The 25,907-nt window shown below is 28.1% G+C and overlaps 1 protein-coding gene across 1 annotated transcript in view; it reads right to left on the bottom strand.

The window, feature by feature from the left end:
* Window positions 1-25,907, bottom strand: part of LOC123293222 — a 174,826-nt gene that overhangs the window by 81,749 nt on the left and 67,170 nt on the right. Inside the window, exon 2 of the mRNA XM_044873968.1 lies at window positions 17,244-17,297. Coding sequence (XP_044729903.1) covers window positions 17,244-17,273 — 30 coding nt within the window. The 5' untranslated portion in view covers window positions 17,274-17,297. The remainder of the gene's footprint in view (window positions 1-17,243; window positions 17,298-25,907) is intronic.

Here is a 25,907-nt window from a genome sequence, read left to right as displayed (position 1 = left end):
TTGAGATGTTGAATAACAAATCATCTTCAACTTTTTTCAAAGCTATAATAATTAAAAACAAATGAAAACAAACTATTGACAGAGTTAATTGTTGAAATACCATGTATAGACAGTGTTGATTACTCTATCACATAACACATACATACATGTCACACAAATATAACTGATATACCCATATAAAACTACAATTTGCGAATAATATGCGCTCTCAGAATAAACAGTGATGTTTACGAAAAAATGTTTCAAACAAAAGTTGTTTATGTTTTATAAGGAACATTTTTTACATTTAAACTTTTGTTGTAGCTCTAACGGTTTATAAGACCTAACTGACCTATGTTGCTGAGCTTGATATTTCTTTTCTGCTTGACGGACGACAGACAGACATACAACCGAAAATGGACTAATTAGGTAATTTTATGAGCACCTATACCAAAATTTTGTTCATAGCATCAATATTTTTAAGCGTTACAAACTTGGGACTAAACAAAGTATACCTTGGTATATTTCATATACATGGTATAGTAAGTTTATTAAAATGAAAAAATGAATAAAATTTTAAAAAAGAATTCACAGATTACAAATGTTAGTGTGAAGAAATGATAATACAAAACATATAATTAATTATATAAATACATAATTTTATACGTCACTACGATGTTTTACGGCAATTTGTTCTTCTGGCGTGTTCGCTTCTTTTTAAAAAAATTTTTAAAACTGTATGTAACTTTCAAATTATTATGGCTCAAGTGTCAAATTAATGGGTATCGAGCATTTCGATTTTCGTGACGATTTTTTGTTTTTTTCCATGCTGTTTCTAAAGGAAATAAATTTATTGACAGTATAATTCACAGAAAAATATGACATTAGGGGATCACAACTAATAAAGTTGTCTTGAAAAATTCGATTTCGATATTTGAGTTACGATTAAAAGTTTGAATTTCTTTTTTATCAAACATATCTTTATCAATCCTCAAAATATAACAGCCAAAACGAATAACAAAAATTTCACTTCATTATGGGCTTATGGTTTAAACATATAAAATTTAATAAATACAATATAATAATTGGTTTTGTGTATTAAATATAATATTGTCTGTCTCCCATTAGTTAGATAATAGGTACTATTCATCATAAATTATAAATTTTATCAATATATTTATTTATTAAGGGCCTGAAGGGAAATCATGTCATTTTGTTTACGATCAACTGATATTAATTTTGACCTAAAAAAAGATAATAGCGTTTAGTATTATCCTGCATAATATACAGAATGATCGATTTACATCTAGGCATATAAATATCACTCGTATGACAGAATACATGCGTTAAGCAATGCATCTAGGTGAGAGGTATTATATACATGTGTTGAAGCTGCGATAGTTGTAAGACGCTTGGAGAGTGGGAGTTTCTTAGTTGAATAAATGAGCTACAACAGATAGTACTTACTTAGATGCATTGCTTAACGCATGTACTCTGTCATACCCATGATATTTATATGCATAGATGAAAATCGAACATTCTGTATAGTTGCATATCAAATAGTGAATTAAAACTGAAATAAAATTAAATTCCCAATCCATTGAAAAAATAAATACTTGTTTATGGTTTGAAATTACCTTAAATTTTTTAGATAATTATTGATACTAGCAATTTGATATTTCTACGATGGGAAATGACATTTAAAGATGTAGATCGAATTATAACTAAATTTCGAACGATTTGCTAGCAGAACTTTCTGTTAAGTATATACGGGCGTCAGGGCAATTTTTGATAAAAGGCTTGAATTTTTTTTTATATGAGGTTTGAATAAGTCTTAATCAAATCTGTAAATTGGGGAAGGTGGCCCGATTGTTTAAATAAATAAATGACTTCAAAAGTAGACATATTAAACATTGGTCTTATGGGAAAACGGTAGATGGATGATATGTTTTCATAGATTTCTCCAAAACTAGTAGGTGGAAATTTAAAAAGAAAACTACTTAAATTAAAGTTAAAACCTTAATAAATTATGGAAAACAAAAAAACCCGTTGTGCTCGAATAATTAAGGATTTATGAACACGGTAGTTGGAAATTTTTTTTGATGGTGAATCACGCTATAACTTGACAATATAAGACGAAAAGTAAAAATACAATTTTTCGATACCTGAAGTAATTTTCAAAATATTTCGAAAACCAAGGTAGATACCGAAAACTTTTATTCTTTTTTTTCGCCTACATACCTGAAGTTCTAACAAAATTTATGTTTGATTTAAGTTTGCAAGGGCTTACATTTTTAGGATAGTTCACGATAGAAAAAAAACGCGTATCTTTTAACGACTTTTTAACGAGAAATTTTATTTCTCTGGTACCGTTTTTTTCAAGGATCTGCAGTTTAAGTAAACTTTTTTAATATACTCTGTCGAAATTAATTAGGGTATATTTTTCGAAATTTAAATTAGTACTTGAAATTTTTTATTTCTTCAGTAAAATCGAATAAAGGATCGAAAGGGAGTTAAAGACTTTGTTAAATTTGTAAGACAGTTTTTTAAATTGAGTAACATATCAATGATAAACACAAGTAATGAACCTTTGTGCAATCGTGTATAATATATTATATTAAATAGGGAAGAAAAAAGGGAACAAGCTTAAAAAAATAAGGGAAATATATCATATTTTTGTTATGTTGACATTTTCTTCAATGAATAACAGCAAACTGTTAACCTCTGTATTACCTTCAAACATCAACTATATCATCATTCAAATATTATTATCATATGACCGAGTCATCAAAAAAAACACTTCGAACACAGCTTAAGAATATTCTGGATGAACCTTGCTTCTTTCTGTGTATATAAAATTTTCAAAGATTAGCAAAACGAAGCTTTGATGGTCGTTCAAAAGGGTTAAACGTCTTAAAATTAACGCCTTCAGATATTCAGTTCTACTACAGTAAAATGATCTTCCTGTTTGCTGTAACTATAGAAGTAATGAACATCTAAGATCGTTGAGGCTGAAAAAAACAGATTGTTCATTTGCCAACCATCTTCTTGAACAGAACCATAATCCAAGCAGAAATTGGGAAATACTACATATTGCAAAAAAGAAAAGTTGGATGTTTTAGAGGCTCTGGAAATTTTTTAACACAAAAAAGGACCCCAACCTATTCTAAATGAGCAAACAGAAACCACGATCTATTCAAAAATATTTTCTCTGCTATAATAATTTAATACTTACGGGTATAATAAAATTATTTTAACTTTTTACTAAAAATTTTGTTTAATTTTTTAACAATTTTTATACAGTACTGTTTTCATTTTAATAACTTTTAAAATGTTTTGATTAAATTATATCAATTTTAACTCTTTTTTACTAAAAAATCTTTTTACAAATTGACTTTTTGAACTTTTTCATCGGAAATTTTTTTCCAGCAATATTTTACAGTATTGTTTTTTTAAACACATTTTTTAGTATAAATACGATGAATCTGTTGTACATTTTCACAGTTGAAAATGGAGTAAAATGCGAAACATGTCAAATTATAAAATTATAATAAAGTGCTCTCTACCATGAATACCAAATTTAGTTGAAAAACCACAGGTAAGGTAATCTTTGACTTAAAGTCCCGACGAAGACTTCTCGTACGAATTTTCCTCTGTACATGCCCTGAACCATTTCTCAAGTTACTATGATAATAGTTCAAGCCTAATGATACTGCTCCGCACATTTTTTTTAATCGCATGATAAAAATGCGAGCTCTCTTTCTTTTGAATAACTCGGTAAAGAATCTCATCACGAACAACATAGAGAAGAACCACGAATCTGTATGTTTAGTGTGTTATCTCATTTTAAAACTTGATACAAAAATATATTACCAGTAGTCGTCATTTTGATATAACTCTTCTTAACGATGTCAAAATATGACAGACATAAATATATTAAAAGAGAAAATATTACATTATTTAGAAAGATATAGAAAGAAGTGTAGTTATTATAAATGACTTTTGAGAGGGTATCATTTATTTTAATAACGGTATTAAATTAAAAATAAAACTTTTGATATATTAACAATTATTTCAAATTATTCAAAAAATGATCCTCCGTTATATGTTCAACTTAAAGTAATCCGGCTGTTTAAGCAACTGCGGTGAATGTAAATAATAGTTCGGTAAACGGTAAATGATAGTTCAAAGTTCCTTGATGACAATAAACACAGTTTTGGGGCCTCTTGAGTGGCAATATTGTGGAAGAACTCAAAATAATGTTAATTGTACAAAAAATAATCGGTGATAGAGCTTCAAAGCAGTATTTATCATGAAGAAAATTTATCATAGATTCAGTTTATGCAAAAAAAAAAAAAAAAAAAACTTACGGCGCTTTCCAAAAAGAAAACAGAAAAAAACTTTGGTTAAACGTCAATAACTAGTCAAATTGACGTATAAATTTTATTTTTTACGATATTATTAATCCCTTAAACAACATTCACGTGATATAAATTTATTGATAATTTAGATTTAAATTCAATGAATATAAATTGCTTGCCAACTTGACTCGTCATGTATCGGCCGAACTACTTTAAAACTCAGAGAATCCTTACTTTAACAAGTGAAAACAAACAATTGACTGAATTAATTGTTGAAATACCATGCATAGTCAGTGTTGATTTCTTTATCACATAACACATACACACATGTGACACATACATAACTGATATTCGAGTATGGTACATACTATAAAATTTCCGCCTAATTAGCGCCCTCACGGGTAAACAGTGATGTTTACGAAAAATTGTTTCAAGCCAAAGTTGTTTATTTTTTGATAAGGAACATTTTTTACATTCAAACTTTTGTTCTATCTCTATCGGTTTACAAGATGGATCCTACGGACCCAAGACCCCATTGACCTATGATGTTCATTTACGAACTCGATCCCACTTTTTATGTCCTGAGTACGTTGTAAAAATTTCAGCTCGATATCTTTTTTCGTTTTTGAGTTATCGTGTCCACCGACGGACGGACAACCGGAAATGGACTAATTAGGTGATTCTATGAACACCTATAGCAAAATTTTGTGCGTGGCATCAATATTTTTAAGCGTTACAAACTTGGGACTAAACTTAGTATACCTTGCATATTACGTATATGCAAGGTATAAAAATTTAAAAATTTTAACTGTTTCTTGCATATACAATTACAACAGCTTTGGTTTCTTGCATTTTCATCTATCAAGCTGCAATGTACATCAAAAATAACATAAGAAATTTTAAAATGGTGTGTGATTTGCACCCGTTATTCCACCAGAGAAGGTTTTCAGCTTGTTATTCCTCAACATTAATTACCTATATTTAAGAAAATGCCATTTATTTTATACTTAGAAATATATAATAAGTTACCCATTTATATAAAAGCTGCAGAAAGCACCAACAAAATCATCTTTGTATAATCTGAATGATTTTTAATTCTTTTTAATAGTTTATCTGACAAAAAAATTATTTTAATTGTATTGGTCTTTTGTTAATAAAATTGTTATTATTATTCTAACAAAAGTTATTTTTCATTCGGTTAAATTTTTTTAACCGACAACGCAAAAAAAGTGAAAACAAACAATTGACTGAGTTAATTGTTAAAATACCATGCATAGTCAGCGTTGATTTCTTTATCACATAACACATACATACATGTGACACATAACATAACTGATAATCAAGTATAGTACATATTATAAAATTTCCGCCTCATTGGCGCCCTCACGGGTAAACAGTGATGTTTACGAAAAAATGTTTCAAGCAAAAGTTGTTTATTTTTTGATAAGGAACATTTTTTACATTTAAACTTTTGTTCTATCTCTAACGGTTTACAAGATGGGTCCTACGGACCCAAGACCCAATTGACCTATAATGCTCATTAACGAACTTGACCTCACTTTTTACGTCCTGAGTACGCTGTAAAAATTTCAGCTCGATATCTTTTTTTGGTTTTTGAGTTATCGTGTCCACAGGCGGACGGACGGACGGATGAACGGACAACCGGAAATGGACTAATTAGGTGATTCTATGAAAACCTATAGCAAAATTTTGTTCATAGCATCAATATTTTTAAGCGTTACAAACTTGGGACTAAACTTAGTGTACCTTGCATATTACATATATGCATGGTATAAAAAGAATGAGATGTGTCGTGGATCATCCAGTAAGAACTATATTCTTTTCGTACCTTAGTACATTATAAATGTAGCGTTTACTTTTTTTATTGACAATATATTTTTCTGAATATTTAAGTTATTAATTTTAGAAGTCAAATACTTGTTTGAAGAATTTAATTTTATAGCTACTTTTAGTTTTTATTGTACGAATTAATTGTAGTATTAGTTTAAAAAAGACATACTTCTGATTTAGTTGTCGACCCAATATGTCCGCGCACATTACAGGATATTGACTACGAAATAACGAAATTTTATTGTACTTACTGTAAATTATCTCTGGAAGCTATAACTTCTGATGACTTTCACAAATCAATTTTTTTAATGATAAAACATAAAATTTTGACAAAAAAAAAACAATTTGACAGTTTTAAAAATATTTTTGCATTTTTGAAAAAGTTTTAGTTTCCTAGGTAACCTACATGTCGATTTTTGGTGTTACTTTTTTGTTGCACTTTATTTGGTTTTACCTTCCAACCAGCAAACAAATCAGAAAAATAACGTGAGATAAGGATCATAGTTCCTATAAAACCTTCTTCAAAAGCTCTGATTCTCTGTCCTATGTTAATTTCATCTAGTTTTATCTATCTTATTAAGTAAAACATATTAATATACAATTTATGAGTGAAAAATTATTTAGACTTTCAAATTTATGTCAGTAATACAAATTTACTATGTATAGCAATAACTTATACTTACAGGATAAATATAAGATAGGTTCTATTTCTTGGAATTTATCCAATAGTTTGTTCACATAAACTAGAAATATACTTCTAAGTTTATCTATATCAAGTTTATTTATAACAAACCGTAGTGGTTATGACTTTAACAGAGTATATCAATAGCGTTCAGATTTCCTGGACTTCTTATTTGCGTTAGTGTGTATTGATAAAGTTAATATTAACTAAGAAGTTTCCTTGGAACTCCCAAAACAATTTCTTTATTTTCTCATAAAGACAAAATAGTAATTTGAATAACAAGCTCAACCGTCATCAATTCCGTATTTTTGATCATATTATTTGAAAAAAAAAAACTTCTCAAGATGTTTCGAAACTTAACCTTAAACATTACTTCGGAATTTTCTTTGTAAATTTCCACAACTGATTATTTTGGCTGTTGCTTTGCCACTTCATAAGAAAAGTTGCATATTTTTATTTTTTATTTTTTCAAAAGATTTTAATTCCAGACAGTTTCGGCAGTGTCTAATTAAAGGATAAGCATCACCGATTGACATCTTCAAAAAGGTTTGTTTCCATAATACCACAAGTCACAAGTGCATTTGTTGAAAGTGAATTAGTGGCTTTTTAAAAGTTGGTTTTATACTTGTGAGTAGTACATATTTAAAAAATAAGCTACTGTAGCGCCACTTTCTCATAAATTGATTGTGAGCCATTCAGACTTTCGTACCAATCAACCAATTGACATGCTCTTCGTGTAGAAGGATATCATAGAATTTTTGAGGTGAACACAATCATTTTTCTAGAAAATTGTTCAAACTATAATGTTTCTAGTCAATATTTATATTTCAAGATACATATTTCAATGTGTATACAAATAAACATTACTTATTTTTTATTTACATAATTGTAGATTAGTTTTTCCCAAGAAAAATACCGTTATCATTCATTGAAGATAAACATTCGGAAAATTTAGATCGAAAAATATTTATTTTAATATTTATTCTTTATTAATTATTTTTTATTGATTTTGTTATCGTATAAACTTTTAATCGAAAAGTTCAATGATCCTCTGATCAAAATGTTTTAGAATCTCGACTTTGTGTGAAAGTGTCAATAAATTTGGTTCCACATGCAATGAATTGTCTCTGAACAGTAATTAATTAAATTCTAATAAATAATAAAACACTACATTATTATAATTATTATTATTAATACAAAACGCTTAATTGCATTAATATATGTTGTATAAATAAATAGCGTCATATATTCTCATTAAATTTGATTAAAATTATTATAAACTCATTTGATTACCATTTTTAATATAATCCAGTTGATAGAGATCAATAAAATAGGTAACAATTTCGATTTACGCCATTGGCATAGAAAGAGATGAATAAAACTACACAATGGGCGTAGTTTTTATAATAGGCCATTGTGCTTATAAAATTTGAAAATGAACGAGAATAGATGACAAGATCTGAAGTCAAAATTAAAATCGATTGATAAACATAAAAGATATAAGCAATTAAATAATCTTTTCTATCTTATTCTTGCAAAACAATTTTTTATATGTTGTCTGTATGGCAATTACAGATTTATGACGACACCGCGTGTTATTTTCCTTTCTTTCTATTTTTACATTTAAATATATTTAATGTGCCATTTTGGTTGTTTACTTTCAGGTTCGTTATTATAAACATGTTCTCTCTTTTACTTTCCTATTCCCCTAGCCTGTTTTTCATATTAAAACCTGATGAGCATGAGAGCCTTGTAGAACGATGACTTTTCGACCAGAATTATAATTTAAATAACATTTTCGAAAATTTAATAATAATAATAATAATAGAAAGAAATTTCGACTGCGTTAATAAAATCTGAAAAGAAAGAAATAAGTCCTTAACACAGCCATTTTAACAATCGTGGCATATAATTGGAAAGATTTGAGTTGGTCTAGATTTTAATGGACCCTGACTGTTTAAGTCGCAATGAAAACTACTGGACTTGTTTCTTTCTTTTCAGATTTTATTCCCGCAGTCGGGATTTTTATTTTTTTAACTATTTATTTTATTTATTTATACTTTTTACTGTCCCACAATTAAAAAAACCCTTTTATTATACTAAATTAAAACTTGAAAGGCACTTTATTATTCCTTATTAAATTTAAACATATAACTGATATATATTTTTGTAATCTCCTATGAGTTTCTTTCATTTTGATACCCTATTCGATAGATTTTGTAAATTTTTTATTATTTCACTCCAAAAATCCGCCATTTTGTTTTGTTTTTTTAAACACCTACATAAGAATACTTGGGCTTTTTAGAGAAATAAAATTGACAGTCGGGTAAAAAGTCTCTCTGTAGACGTAAAAACTAACTTTATAAATAGCTAAGATAATACCACAGTATGACGGTTTCTTGGCGATTTAAATATTTTTGTGATAGTTTTTTATCTCTTTGATTGATTGATAAACTCAATCTGGCTTGTTTTGTCTGTACACATCATATAAACTACAATATGACATATAAAATTATTATTACATATTTATGAACTAAAAGCTATACAAAAACAATATTACAATATAAATAATATAATGGAAAATAACATAAAATTACAATACGAAACAAGCTGTATGGATATTTGGCCTGCTTAGATCAGATCAATAAATTCGTGATAAATTTAGTCAATGTATTTATTTCGTATGCAGCGATTGGATAAATTAAATTTCTTATACTTTTCATTAATAATGCGTAACAAAAAGCTCTTTCCTCCTTAAATCCCCAACATCTTGGGTAATAATAGTCTTACAGAAAAATGGTGATAAAATCTTGAAAAATATTATGTTAATCATTAAAATTTCTATTTTACTAATACCGGTCTAGAAATTCTTGTACTCTCTCTTCTTTCAAAACTATTCTTTGCTTTAAAATAATAGAGAATGCTCATGAATTTTCAAATATTTTTTTTTCGCCTTTATTGGCTGGACATTTCGTCTAAACCATTATTTTAGTAATTAATATCTTTTTAATTACTTAAAATTAATTAATAAAAGTGCAAATTCAGTGAGAGAAATTCAAAATTTCTAAAACGGAAATTCAAATTTTAAAACGGACATAACGTCATAGTTTTGTCTTGTCAAATTCGTTGACATACTGCATGGTATTAATTACTTAAATTTTGTATGGTATTAGATTGAGTTACATTATTCTACGACTTTTTATTAGAAAACTTAATAATAAGAACGAATGTGTTGTAAATTCATTTTTTTGTGTTAATTATACATTGAACTGTCACCAATTGACAGGTCACATATTAATACGTCATTAACAGAGAGCGCCAAAAGACTACGTTTAAACATCTCAAAATTATTCTGTATTTTAAATATTTTTTTACACTTAATTAAAGCATTTTTAAACAGTATTTATATTTTTTACTTTGTTATCACGGTGTAAACAATGAATAAATATAATATAAAAAAAATACATGAATATTCCCTATATGTCCATCTAATGACTTTCAAAATTGGACGCTACAATTCTCGAATAATTTGTTTCGAACTAAACTAACAAAAATTTCTGAGAACACATATGAGGCACACATTTTAGGACCTATAATAAATAGATTTTCGATTCGATTTTTCGGGATGAAATGAATCATTTCCTACTAGAAAGTTAATGAAATAATATAATCGTTTATGTCAATAAATAAATAAATATTAGAAAGAGAGGCACCTATACTAGACAGACAGATATAGTAATGGTAGCAGATTATATTATTATTATTTATTAAAAATGTAATTGGTTTTTTTTTTTATATTCCTATTAATGTTATTACTATTCTATATATTTGTATTATTTAGCACGTAATTGGTTTTATAAAAGGCAAATAATACAGGAGAAATAGTGAAAAATTCGTAGCTCAATCGCATGGGAACGAAATTAAATTCATATCTAATTTGAATTTAGAGTCATAGCTTCTCTAATAAAAAATTTTTTATCTCTAAATTAAATGTTCTTTTGTCTCCTATTAGGTGTATGTCTAGAAAAATATACCAGAAGCGTTTTATCACATAAAAAATTGCAAAAATTATAAACAATTAAAGATGACATGAAAAGGTGTTCCATTTTTCGTCAATATTTCATAAAATATTAATACTTAAAAAAATTGTATTTTCAAATTTTTGAATCAATTTTTAATGTCTAAAAAATTATTTAGTGTGACATACTCGTTTTTGACACTATTACAACACTCTTAAATGACGCAAAAAGACCTATATTCAGCGTTAAACTAAAATTATAAATGATGGAGATAGAGAGTTGAAAATTTTCATTGGAAATTTTCTCCTCTTTAACTTTTTTTCATCTTTAATTTTGTATAAATTTGCAATTTTTATGTGCTGAAAAACGCTTCTGGCATATTTTTCTAAGCATCATTCCGAATCCAACGATTTATCACACATATTTCTACGACCAGTTCATCCATAATTCATCAATTTGAATTTGTTGACTAGACTATAGACCACTGATGTTTTTAAGCCTTCTTATGACTGCCATGTTTATTGTTTGACGTCATCACTGATTTTCTCAATAGTGGGGATATATTGACAAATATGTAAATTTTTTATTTCATTTATAATTGCCATTATTGAGGATTATTACAATTGTATATGAAAAAGAGTAGGATAAAAAAAGGAATAGATATTGGGATGAGGCAGGATACATGTGTAATTAGATCCCATCTGTTAGCACTCACGTTATTTTATAAATATTTTATAAATTTTATGTTGAAATAAAATATTTCTAGATTATAACAGAAAATTCATAAAATATGTACAAACAACAAAGGAAATACTGTTTTTTTTTATTCTACGTTTCGATGTGTTTTCCAATATTTATACGAAAATGCGAATATGTATTGATTTAGTAACACAGTTTTAAAAATTCGGTCAAATTCTTTTTCTTTAAAAAAAGTTTGTAAATGTACTATAACAATAAAGCTTATGGTGTTTTTGAAAGCTTGAGATATTTTCTTTTCGACTTGTAAAGAAACGAATACATGTAAGCTTTCGACTTCAAATAATCGGTAGTGGATTTACTATTTAAGATTCATACTTTATACGCCCGTTTTTTAATATCGTAATAAAAAGTCATAATAAAAAGCATTCTTTAAAAAAATAATTTATGTATGTGTAAGAGTAAAATTTCGATTCCATCGTATTTACAGCTAAACCATGTAATGCATGTATATATAAATTATTTACTCTTCTCCATAATGTATTAAATTACGGGCAGTGATGGATTAAGGCCTAGGCCCGTGAGGCCCGGGCCTAGGGCGGCAGAATTTGAAGGGCGGCAAAATTTATGAAAAGCCAAAATTTAAGAGTCACAAAAAAGTAAAGACAATCAATTATAAAAATTGGTTCAGAATAGTTTTTATAAAAAATTTTCGATAGAAAATATTATAATCCAATTCATTAATCTACTTCTCAATCTGTGTGGGTAAGATGTTAATTTTTAAATCGATCAATGATATTCTTTATCGAGTAATGTTCTTCACTTTCTGTTACTTTAGTGAGATTAATCTCACGTGTATGAAGCATTTTGAAATTACTTATTATTGTTGTTCACATTTTAATCATGCACACAATATTTACATCATGGTCTGTTCGACTAATTTTGATATATAATATGTTACATTCATTCGTAAACTAATTATTGACAAATACTTGTCTAGTAATCTTAATTAAAGAGAATTGAAAAAAAATACACTCGAACCAGGACTCGAACCCGGACTTCTTGGATTCATTTAATCCAAATGACTTCTCAAATTGTTTTTAGTGTGAAATAAAAATACCGAAGATTTGTATGTCCCTGATTAAAAAAAAAAAAAAAAAATATGGAGACAAAGAAAAAAGTATTGAAAAGTATTGGTTTTCTAGTCAATCTAATGTCTTGTTTATCAGTAATATTTAAAAAATTATATTTAAATAAATTAAGTTACCTTAAAATAAAAAACTGGATCAAAATTAATGAAATTCATTCTATCAAAAACGGCGGCGCATCGAACGGGGCCTAGGGCGGCAGCAAGGCTAAATCCGTCACTGATTACGGGAGTTATTTTCTCATTTCAATAGATTCAGTATCACGTGTTGAATGCATATGCACAAAATCCTTACAAAAAAAAGCAGGCAGAAGTGCCTCCATTTTAATGAAAACGTTTTGAGCTTTATGTTCGTAACCGTGCATTTTAGACAAAAAAATGACAATCATCTTTATTGTAGACAATTAAATTTCCTTTTAAAACTTTTATGTAAAAAGTTTTTTTTGAATCACAACAGTTTATGACTTATAAAACCGGGTTCAAGGTTAATAAAAAAGAGGTACGCATAGTATAATGATGAAAATTCAATAAATATTGAGTGACATAATTAACAAAAAATAAGTTTCCGTCTTACCTTCAAAAGCAGTGACTACCGGTTGAAGTTAAAAATAAGGAATTTGCCAAAAATGATAGGAATTTTAATTATCTACACTAAAGACTATAAACATTTTTTATTTAACATGGTAAACCGAAATGAATTTTCTTAAAATGGCGATACTTCCGTCCTCCAAATTTGTAAGGATTTGTGCATTTATATTCCGTACGTAAAACTAAACCTATTTAAAAAACATGTCAAACAACTCTCGTAGTTTAACGCAGGAAAAAATTCTCTGAAGTCTGAATTAATATTTACAGTCAGAGATAGAGATAATTAATCATTTTAAGGCCAAAATGTATAAACTTGAGCTATTTTTAAAATAGGACTATTTTTTATATCAATTAAATTCAAATTGGAAAGTAATTTTTTACTATAAAACTTTCTTGATTTAATTTTTAACATAACGGCAAACATCGCAGTCATGGCTCATTTATTGCATTAGATATCACTCTAATGCAGCACTCTATGTTCGATCATATTTATAGTCTTCTGTTTAATCGAAATTCATTAAACCTAGCATTAGTTCTGGCTACATAGCACACCAAGGAAATGGGATTATCAGGAAAATGGGACCTACTTTTTCTAGGAAAGACGGGAAAAATTGCGACGGGTTTTACATAAAGAGTTTATTTCAAAAGTATCCACCCTTAATAACTCTAGACCTGGTGTGATTATTGTTTTGAGTGAAAATAAGTCGATTTAGAAGGGTAAAGTTAAAAAATGGCACCTAGAGAATTTTAGGTTTCATCCCTTCACCCATAGAAACCCCAACTTTGAAATTTCCAATGGCATCCTTTACCTTGTTATACATTATTTGAAAGGACATTCTTTTCTTCTCATTTTCTTTTTCTCTGGTTATTGAGATAAGTTTATGCTCTTTCAAATAAGGAATCACAAGGTAGGGATACTATTTGAAATTTCAATTTTTGAGTGGCTAGGGGTGAAGGGATGAAACCTAAAGCTCTCTAGGTACCATTTTTGAACTTCACCGTCAATTTCTTTAAATCAATAATCATACATCAGGTCAAGAGTTATTTAAGACAGATATGCTTAAAATGCACACACTGTATAATGCTGTAATATTGAAGATGAAAATTTGATGAAAAAAAAGATAATTTTCTTTACAAGAATACCAAAAAATGTATGATATATGATGTATGGATAGTATCTTAAAACAAGATTTATCTTTAAAACATATTTTCTTGACATTTTTATAAACAAAACAAATATTTTCCTCTTTCTGGAGTTGTGTATGTCTATAACACGAATGTTTGTTTATCATCACGTTTTATGTTTTTCTTAAAGTAAAATGATGTTTTTTTTTTAAATTTTTTGTGTTACATTTGTAACACAATACACAAGAAAAAAATGAGGAAAATTATTCTCTTGATCATTTATTATTCTTATTTTGTTTACAAGAATTTCCAAAAATATATCAACCAAAATAGTTTTTATGGCATTAAAAAATTTGTAGAATTGATTATACAACTATGGTTGCAACATTTTAAAGAAAATTTCGTGTAAATTAAAGAAGATTGGGGATTATACTAGAGCGGGTGTTAGAAAGAGCTGAGCAAAAATAGGGAACCACATTTTGTCAATTGATTCTTGTGCAGAAAAGCTAGTACCGGATGTTGCCAAAAATCCTAGTGGTCTAATTTTTGTATATCCCTCGCTCGCCACAGTCAAATGTGCACGAAACAGTCAAATGTCAATTTTCTGAATCAAATAAGTGCATCATTTGTGAGTTATTAACAGTTTAATGTTTTGAAAAATTCCAGAAACGTTATTTTCAAAGATGAAAATTAATGCGAATAAATTAAATTTTAGAGCTTTTCAAAATCTTAAAATCATCTTTGAACATCTTTTATAAAGTTTTGGATAGTAATTACAGACTGTTTGAATCTAAAACCTCAATGTATAATTATTAAATAAATAGAAAACTAATGTTTAATAAGATTGGGGCTAGAATCTTCGAAAATGACAATGCAAATCAATTATTTTGTCGTTGAGTCGTGTACTTTGTGCGTGGAATGAAACGACGGGTGCAAAGAATGGATAAAATTAAAAACTTTTTTTGGTAAAAACACTTGATACTTAATTTCTCCTAAATCGTTCAGGGAATCGATAGGAATTACACAAAAGACGTATGAAAACATGATTAAAGTACCTTAAATCACAGGTCAGAATGTTTATAATATTTCACAAATATTAGTATTCACCTTAATAATAATCCTTCAAAATATCGTCAGCGAACAAAAACTTTAAACTAACTTTTTGGACAGTTTGTATTTACGGAAAATGTAGCAGAAAAATTGAAGACTGTTCATAATATATTAAACTATGTGATGGAGTTAAAATAATTATAGCAACTTATTTAGGTTAATTAATAATACGATATACTCTGACAAGAAAATTAGATTTTCTTTGATGAAAAAACTTTTTATGACATCTTAATAATGATTTTCAAAGTAAATTTTCTTAGATCGGTTATTCTAATTTCAACATGCTTTCCAACTCTTCTTTTATTATTAATATGTAATATACCAAGGTATACTAAGTTTAGTCCCAAGTTTGTAACGCTTGAAAATATTGATGCTACCAACAATATTTTGGTACAGGTGTAACACCTGAGTTGTTCATAAAATCACCTAATTAGTCCATTTTTGGTTATCCGTCCGTCCGTCCGTCGTTCTGTCAACACGATAACTCAAAAAACGAAAAATAATCTGAAATTTACAGCGTGCTCAGGACATAAAACGTGAGTTCTAGTTCGTAGTTGGGCAACATAGGTCAATTGGGTCTTAGGTCCGTAGGATCCATTTTTTAAACCGTTAGAAATAGAATAAAGTTTGAATGTAAAAAATGTTCCTTATAAAAAAAAACAATTTTTGTTTGAAACATTTTTTTGTAAACATCACTGTTTATCCGTGAGAGCCTAAATTAGGCGGAAATATATAGTATGTATTATATGGGAATATCAGTTATTTATGTGTGACATGTATGTATGTGTAATGTGACAGAGTAATCAACACTGTCTATACATGGTATTTCAACAATTAATTCAGACAATTGTTTGTTTTCATTTGTTTTTGTTTATTTCTAGGCGTCGTATTTTTACAGTATCTAAGCACATGGATCTCGCTAGAAAAACTATAGTCTCCAAATAATATGTTAACAAACGTAAATAGCGAATAATTCGCTAAAACATGGTAGGAGAGGTGCATAAGGAGATACACAGAAATAAAAGGTATTATTTTCTTTGTAAGTGAAAGACTTGTTTTTCCGATTTATAATTATTATCTGAATACTGCTATATTTATTATTTCTGTGGTGACTAATTTCATACTTCTAATATTATTATTTTAGGCAAATATTACAAGAAAATTTCTTGTAATATTTGCCTAAAATAATGTATATTGTTGGTGTTGGCGAAGGAAAATTTGTAAAAATTGAGACAGTACAATTTTGGTTCTCTAATTTTTTATGTCTTTTATTGGTCTGTATTCTAAATTGGATTGTTCAGGCAGTTTTAAAAGAACTTTTCAAAAGAGAAACGAAAACGCCCGACAAAAAGAAATGTTTGTATAAGTTCGAGTAACGTCATAATGTTAATTACTAATTGAATACAGTGTATACTATTCAATTAACATGATTACGTCAAAATGATGTTTTACGAACATTTTTTTGTCGGGCATTTTCGTTTCTCTTTTGAAAAGTTCTTTTAAACAGTTTTGTTCTAAAGCTTATTCGCACCTTGTATGAGTTTTATTGGTGGCGTTTCTCCAATATATAATTGTATGGATTGCATTTATGACTAACATTGACAAAACTTTAATTAAACTGATACTATGGTGTGTATTTACTTATGCACCCGCTTGTATATTTCAAATTGGATTATAACACAAACCTTATTCCATCTACAATCTCCTTCTTTCATACATTTTCTGATTATTCATCATACCTGTAACACAGAAAAAAAAATATGAAAAAATAAAAATAATAAATTCGTTACGAAATATTGATTTTCTTTCATAAAGAAAGAAATATACATATTAAAAGCATTTAAGAAAATATTTTTTTGTTCGAAAATTTTATATTATTATATCACAATGAATCGGAAAAATATCATCATAGCGAAAAGGAAAAATTGTATAGGTAAGAATATAAAGCATTCATCCAAAAAATAGGAATGCGTTTTATGTATTATTATTAGTAGAATATAAAAATAAATTCGGTTAAGAAGAAATATATTGGATATGAAAAGGGTTCCGTAATCACACAGTTCTATGGACAGAATTATGGGCGGTATTTGAAGTTATCCAATTCATGGGCAGCGGTTTAAGTTCTCAAATTCCCAAAATAAAGGTTGTTTCAATATATTATTTTCACATAGCAACAAAGTCATCGTAAATTTTGTTTGAGGTAGTATGGATCGTCAACAGACCATCTTTTTTTTTTCAAAATTTTAAATAGCGTCCAAAATTTAATACACACATTACCATAATTTATCATAATAATTAAACTTAATTAATGCATAAAATTATATTACAAAAAAAAAATTGTATTTTGACCATTCATTTGATTAGTTATTGTAGTTATAATTCCTATATTAGCGACGTATTATACTCTAGATATCTTCTGTATCATAATTAACATAATAGATTTGGCAACGCTACAGCGGTTTAAAGCGCCGAGTTATGGTTCTTTAAAATTTTCGGAATCGAATGTCTATTTAAAAAAAAACAATTTGTTGGGACATATTGATTAAACTTGTCAACCGATTTTTACGACATTTGTTAATGATTTTTAAAGTTATCATACTGATAATGAAACGGAATGAAATAATAACGGAAATTACAATGTGAATTATAATTAATCGTTAATAATTTTTGATATTATTATATTATTATTTTGATAATTAAATTCTTCAACTTTAAGCTTTTTTTTGGGGCATTATTATGTGAAAACAGTTTTTAGGAAATATGATAATTTTAGTCTTGTATAAAGAATAACGCACGTGATCCCCTTGAGTCAATGTAAAAACTACGAATTTTAATTTTCAATATTTCTTCAAAAAAGTCGATAAGGCAACCTCAAACTTGAATAAAACATTATTTAGATGCTTATCTTTAATATAGTAAAAGGCTAATTGTTTTAGGTTTATTTTTAGATTTTACCCATACTACCTTAGGTATTTGCAACAAGAAAAACAATTGCCTAAAAAGTTAGCCCTTGGGCAGCCCGACAAAATCTAGCTACGCAATTGCTGTATCGAAATTTGGAGTGTTTCAGACTTATTTGCTACCAGATAATTTGCAGTTTTATCAGTAATTTTCGCAAATAAATAATACATTTCCTTTAATGTTGGAAATTTATACATATTCGGTCATATTGGTATTATTTAAAACCTGAATTACTTCACAATTTTATTCTTATCAATAAAATAATCCGTATTCGTCTTTGTCTGATAGTTCGAAGTGGGTAATTACTATAAAGAGAAGCTTTCTCAAATAATCACTATCTTATTGTTATTCTAATTTTCAATCTGTTGCAGATAATTCCAAAACCAAAAAGTTCGCCAGATGCTGATCTATAGTTTACATTGTTCTTTCAACGATATTCACTTTTGTGAACAAAATAACAGTTCTGGGGCTGCTTGTGAGATAAAAATAGCCGTAATTTCAAATGAATAGAAAGATTTGCAACGCTTAACATCTAAGTCTAAGAAAGCGGCGATAAAAATTATACACTACAAAACATCCTTATGTTTAAAACAAAAGAGTTAAAATTACTTTTTTAAACACACTTTATATGTCACTACGGTTAACGAACCCCGAATTTATATATTGACATGGGAAACCGCAATTTCATTAAGAAAACTGTCAGTAACATAACGTGATAATTGAAGTTGTCCTTTTTGATGGAATTTCTATGTTGTTAACTATATTATAGTGGCTTTTTCGTTAGCATTTGTTAGGATTTTTAGTTAGCCGAAATAATATTAATTGAAAATTTATTATATAGTTATTATATTACTAGATTGATACCCGCCCGCTTCACTGGGCTTAAAAGTAAAAACCTCCGCTTTATAGCCTCCATCCTCTCTTGATATACACAGTTTTCAATTTTGTTAAATGTAAAATAGTCATAACTCATTAAGTATATCAGAAAAGTTGGCCATGATTTTTACATTTGACGTTTAATATTTTTAATTTTTACAGAATTCTTTAATTTATGGTTCAAAATGATGATCATAGATCTCCTTCATCTATAACCATAAATTAAAGATTTCTGTAAAATTTTAAAAAATGGTAAATGTCAAATTAAATAAAATTTTTTTTTTTTAAATATATCTTTATAAATTATAGTTCATGTGTTATTCTGAATATCAGCTATATTGCTGTACAGTAACAAACAAACAAACATGCTTACTTTCACTTTTATAATATATAGTGAATAAGGAATAGGAAATAGGGAATAAGGATGATTTCTGCACGCCATTTATTTAATTCGCTTCGAATATTTATACAAAGTTAGTACCCAGCAACGCCGTAGATATTTGCTGGCGCAAGGGTATGACACTAAAGGGTGTGACATTCAATTCTCACTCCGTATTCACTCCGTATCTCGTAAAATTAAGTACGCCATGGTACTTAAACTGACTTTTACATATAGAAGCACATGATTACTGGTGGGTCATTTCCCCCGAAAAATTATACCATGCGCTTGTAGTCTATTATATCTTTTCGATAATTTTTTAACCCCCGAACTAAAAAAAGGGGGTGTTATAAGTTTGACCGCTAACTGTTTGTCTGTCTGTCTGTGGCATTGTAGCGCCTAAACGGATTAATCGATTTTAATATTTCTTGTTTCGTTTGAAAGGTAATTTAATGAAGAGTGATCTTAGATATGTTTCAAGTGCGAGTTTAGGGTTCCGTACCCCAAAAACTTGTTGGTTTTTTATTATATTTTGCAAATTTTACTTTTAATATGATTTATTTATGAAATAAAAACTACTGAATCCTAACATCTATTATGATTGACATAAAACTAAAAATAGAAATCCAGAAAAGCCTTAAATGATGATGATGATGATTATTATTATTATTATGTATGGATTGTGAGTCATGGATTTAGAGGGCACAAATATAACAATAGAAGTTCATTTTCTCACATTTTCTTTTGACAACAATACACAATAGGTAGTATGGTACGTACACATATATACATATTATTTCGTATGTTCTTTTTCACATTAGAGCATACACTTTTTACACTAAGTGAAAGCAGAAAAATATAATCCTATAACAGTGTAATAGCACTATATTTTTCTACTAACATTTAGTGTACTACACTCAAAAAAAGTGAACAAAAAGTTATTTTGTATATAGTACTATAAAAGATGTTACAAAAACGGCTCGCATTTTGCCAAAAGCACATGAAATGTGCTTCTTAATAAGGCATGAGTTAGTGATGCAAATGTTTCTATTTGTTAATAAACAATAAATTGTTAATTCAATGAAACGAGCAATGTTAAGGTTCACTTAAAAAATTAGTAGTTAGGCAACTTGTATGACGTAAATGTTAAGTGCTTGCCAAATAATCGAAAAGAAATTGCGTAATTCAAGTTGCCTATTTATTAATTTTGTAAGTCAACTTTTACATTAACCGTTTTAATTAATTAACAATTTATTGTTTATTAATAAATAGAAACATTTCATGCCTTCCTAATGATAGTTGACGCCTAAGAAACACATTTCATGAGGTTTTAGCAAAATTCGAGCGGATTCTTTCATTTTCCTTTATTTGTAACATCTTTAACTGTACTAATAGCTTTTTGTGTATATATATATATACGTAAAAATATTTCTAATAATACATATTTTTATTATGACGTAATAATATATTTCATTCTTCAATTGGCTGCATAAACATATCATAAATATCTAGAGGGGTTTGTTTTGGTTTTATTTAGCTTTGAAGTTATATAAAATGTGTTTTATAGAAGTTCGTAATAATTTGAAATAAACATAAAACAATATATGAATATATCGTGTTCACTTAAAGAAACTGTACACTTTATGAAAAAGGAATGTAATCATATCTGTTTTCTACGGAAGCCTGAATGGCTTACAATCAATTTATGAGAAAGTGGCGCTACACTAGCTTATTTTTTAAATGTGTACTACCCAGAAGTATAAAACCAACTTTTAAAAAGCCACTAGTTCACTTTCAACAAATGCACTTGTCACTTGTGGTATTATGGAAACGAACCTTTTTGAAGATGTCAATCGGTGATGCTTATCCTTTAATCAGACACTGTCGAAACTGTCTGGAATTATTAATATATACTTGTCCGGATTTAATAATAATATGATAATGTTTATAATATGTCTTATGTATTTATGTTCTTAGAATTTTCTGTCGATATACCCATAGCAAGACAATAACCTTAATATAAAAACAAACAATATTTAGTATTTTTTGATTATTTTTAAGCAAAAAAGTACTCTTATGATTTTTTTCTCAAGACGCTTAGTTTTCGAAATATAAATTTCTGAAAAATTAAAATTGCAATATTGGTTTTGAAAAAAAAGTGATATTTTTTTTTCTAATCTCTGAGGGAATTCGCTTAGCTAGCGTAGCTCCCGCGCTATGAATTCTAATTCAGATTGGGATTGGGGGGTTGGTATAAAAAAAATTATATGATGTTATTTACATGATACAGGGGAATTTAGTGGTTTGAAATGTTGAAAACAACAGAACTGTCGTTAGTATAGATAGATGTGTGTATGTATGTGTTTAGTGTGCATGGATGGACCCCTTTCCTCCGTGCGTCTTTCTAATAAGAGTGAGTTTGTTTCGATGATGAATGTTGAACGAACAACAAGCAAGCAAGCAAGCAACACACAAAGGGTTTTCTCTGTGTTTAATAGTCGTTTAAATGGCGAACTACTACATATAAATATTCTATATATTATTTATATGCATATAGCACTCTTCTAGTTTCTATCTTTTTCTAGCTTAGTAATATGTTTAGGGCTATTATTTTCTCTATGTATATTTAAAAGTACCCACTAAAGCCTAAGTATGTGTCTACAAAAATGAAATCCATTAATGTATTATATTTTATATACCTACAGCCATTTTCATGGTGACCACAGCAGCTTTGCACGCAGTGGTCAATTATTGTCTGTAAGACTGTAGTCTCCATATATGTATCACATATGTTAGGGGTCTTCAACCTTTTGGTTTATCTCGGCCACTTTGGGGAAAAAACTTTCACTGTATAAATCAATATGAAAGTGATGGTCAAGGATCAGATGAGATGGAAAGGATACTTAGAGAGCTATCATTTTTTAAGACAAATTTTTGGAAATCCTTTAAATGAAATTGAAATATTTAAGTTGAGTTTGTTCTTTTGAATTATTGTTTTGAATTACCTAATTACTTTACCATTTCACTTTTCGAAATGAACCGAGCTTTGTTTATTTGACCACTCATTTCCATAGGAATTATTTACATAGATAATAAAATTATATGTCATGGCTTTTCCAAACTGAATCGATTTTGAAGATCTTCGCCAATTATTTAGTTTTTTCGTGTACAAAACTCTAAGCTCGCACATGAAACATAGCTAAAAACACTCTTCGTTAAGATACCTTTCCAATGAAAAAAAAAATTTTAATCGGTTCATCCGTTCAGGTGCTACGATGCCACAGACAGACAAACACACTTACATACACACATAGCAGTCACACTTATAACACCCCTTTTTTTAGTTCGGGGGTTAAAAATAGAAAAAATTTCAACCACATATAAAAATTATTTATGTTTTAAATCGAAATTATTTATTAATTTAAATCTTGAGCAAAAAGCTCATAAAGAGAGTAACACAAGGTATAATAATTATGAAAAGTGGAAAAATCATTAAAATCATTTTCTATGATATTCAATAATATTTTCAATCAACATTGTTTTTATCCAACAAATAATTATTGTCTGAACAATGCTGATATCAATGTTCCTTTATCAAAAATAACAAACAGTGACGAAATACCCCTGAAGGATCATTTTCGTATGGATTTCATTATAACAATGTGGTTTTTGTTACAATTTTATATTCTAAAAAAGTTATTATTTATGTGGTTTGTATATAGATGAAACATGATTTTAAAAATATAGAATATTCAAATAGTCCAAACGAAAATTGTAAATGAATTTTTTTTTTCAAAGTCAAACCAGAGATCATAATGGAAATATTGGTTTAACAATCTCAGCATGGAATATTAAAAAATATAAACGATTAATTTTTTATTCTGAAAATTATCAAGTCATATTATCCCGTCAACACTCGCGTCAACCGTTCGGTAATCTTTAGTCGCGTGGTGAGAGATTTGCTCACGAGTTCTGCAGATGTGGCAAATATCTCGCGCGTTGAACGAACTTTTTCTTTGTAAATCATAACTTCTACATAATTTTATATAAATTTATATTTTAATCCGCTATGATTATTAAATGATGTTTGAAAGTGAAAATATTAGAGCATAGAAATAATCTAAATTAATTCATTCATTTTAACTTATTTCATCATTTTTCTACCATAAGTTTTTTTAATTAATTAAGCTCATAATCAGGTTTTGAAACAAAAACATTAGTACTATCCGAAAGTACCTACATAATAAAATCTGCAATTTAAAAATTTCAAGAAAATTTTTCACTCAATTCCTTCATTTTTCAAAAAGTTGAAAATAGGTGGTTACTGCGATTTTCTTGATATTTTGAGGTTATGTTCATGGTTCGTAAGCAGGCAAGGTGGATGCAAAAATTGTTAAGAAACCTGTCTTTTACTCTGTTTTACAAGGAAAGAAGCCAATTAAAAAAAATAGCTTTCTTCAAAAATTTTCTGAATTGATTATCAAAATCTGGTAAATTTACCCCATTTTTTAAAAGTAAAACCAGAGATCGTAATGAATATACTGGTTTAACAATCTTAGCGTGGAAAAAAAATATATATACCAATTATTTTTTATTCTGAAAAGCAAAGCTTTTGTGCAAAGCAAAAAATACAGATTTTTTTCAAAATGAAAAATACTTTTGTAGTTTTCGATTTTAAGCAAAAAAGTACTCCTGTGATTTTTTTTTCTAGGCGCTTAGATTTCGAAAAAATATTATAGAACAAGTGAAAACAAACAATTGACTGAGTTAATTGTTGAAATACCATGTATAGACAGTGTTGATTACTCTATCACATTACACATACATACATGCCACACATACGTAACTAATATCTCCATATAATACACACCCTACAATTTACGCCTAATTTGCGACCTCACGGGTAAACAGTGATGTTTACGAAAAAATGTTTCAAACAAAAGTTGTTTATTTTTTTATAAGGAAATTTTTTTTTTTGTTTAAACTTTTGATCTATCTCTAACGGTTTACAAGATGGATCCTACAGACTCAAGACCCAATTGACCTATGTTGCTCATTTACGAACTTGACCTCACTTTTTACGTCCTGAGTACGCTGTAAAAATTTCAGTTTGATATCTTTTTTCGTATTTGAGTTATCGTGTCGGCAGACAGACGGACAGACGGACAAACGGACAGACGGACAGACAACCGAAAATGGACTAATTAGGTGATTTTTAAGCGTTACAAACTTGGGACTAAACTTAGTATACCTTACATATTACATATATGCATGGTATAAAAATTAAAAATACAATATTGGATTTTAAGAAAAGTGTGTTATTTTTTTTCCACTCTCTGGGGTAATTCGCACAGATTACGCAGCTCCTGCGCTTCGAATATTTTTATTATAGACAATGTCATATATACAGTGCCTATACAAAAAACATGTTTATTTTCTAATCTTTTACAATTAGTTTTAAAAGCCACAACTCGGACATAAAACACTAAAATTAATGAGTACATTTACCTCGTTAAAATAAAAAACATAGAACCATTAAAATTTCATAAAGATAATTAATATAATTCAATTATGTTTTAAGTTCTAAGAGACTGACAATTTCACTTACGAAGTTTCAAAATATTAACTAATAAAAAAAGAGTAAGACATATACACAATAGTAGCTTAAATTCCACTTAAATAAAATTTAATTTAATAATAATTCTGTTAAGTGTGTAGACATTTTAATCGTGCAATTAGTGAATAAATTATAAATTTAAGTTAAAAGCTATTATTTCATTTTATATAGGTATACATACTTATTGTAAGTATTTACCAAAAATATGAACGCGGAGAAAAGTAAATATATATACAAGTATTAAGAAAATATACATATATATAGGAATATTTATACCATGTATATATGAAATATACATAGTATATTAAGTTTCGTCCCAAGTTTGTAACGCTTAAAAATATTGATGCTACGAAAAAAATTTTGGTATAGGTGTTCATAGAATCACCTAATTAATCCATTTCCAGTTGTCCGTCCGTCCGTCCGTCCGTCCGTCTGTGGACACGATAACTCAAAAACGAAAAAAGAAATCGAACTGAAATTTTTACAGCGTACTCAGGACGTAAAAAGTGAGGTCAA

Source organism: Chrysoperla carnea, chromosome 2 (genome assembly GCF_905475395.1).
Source record: "Chrysoperla carnea chromosome 2, inChrCarn1.1, whole genome shotgun sequence".
Taxonomy (NCBI): Eukaryota; Metazoa; Arthropoda; class Insecta; order Neuroptera; family Chrysopidae; genus Chrysoperla; species Chrysoperla carnea.
The sequence above is the reverse complement of the archived record's forward strand: the minus strand, read 5'-3'. Positions and strand labels throughout refer to the sequence as shown.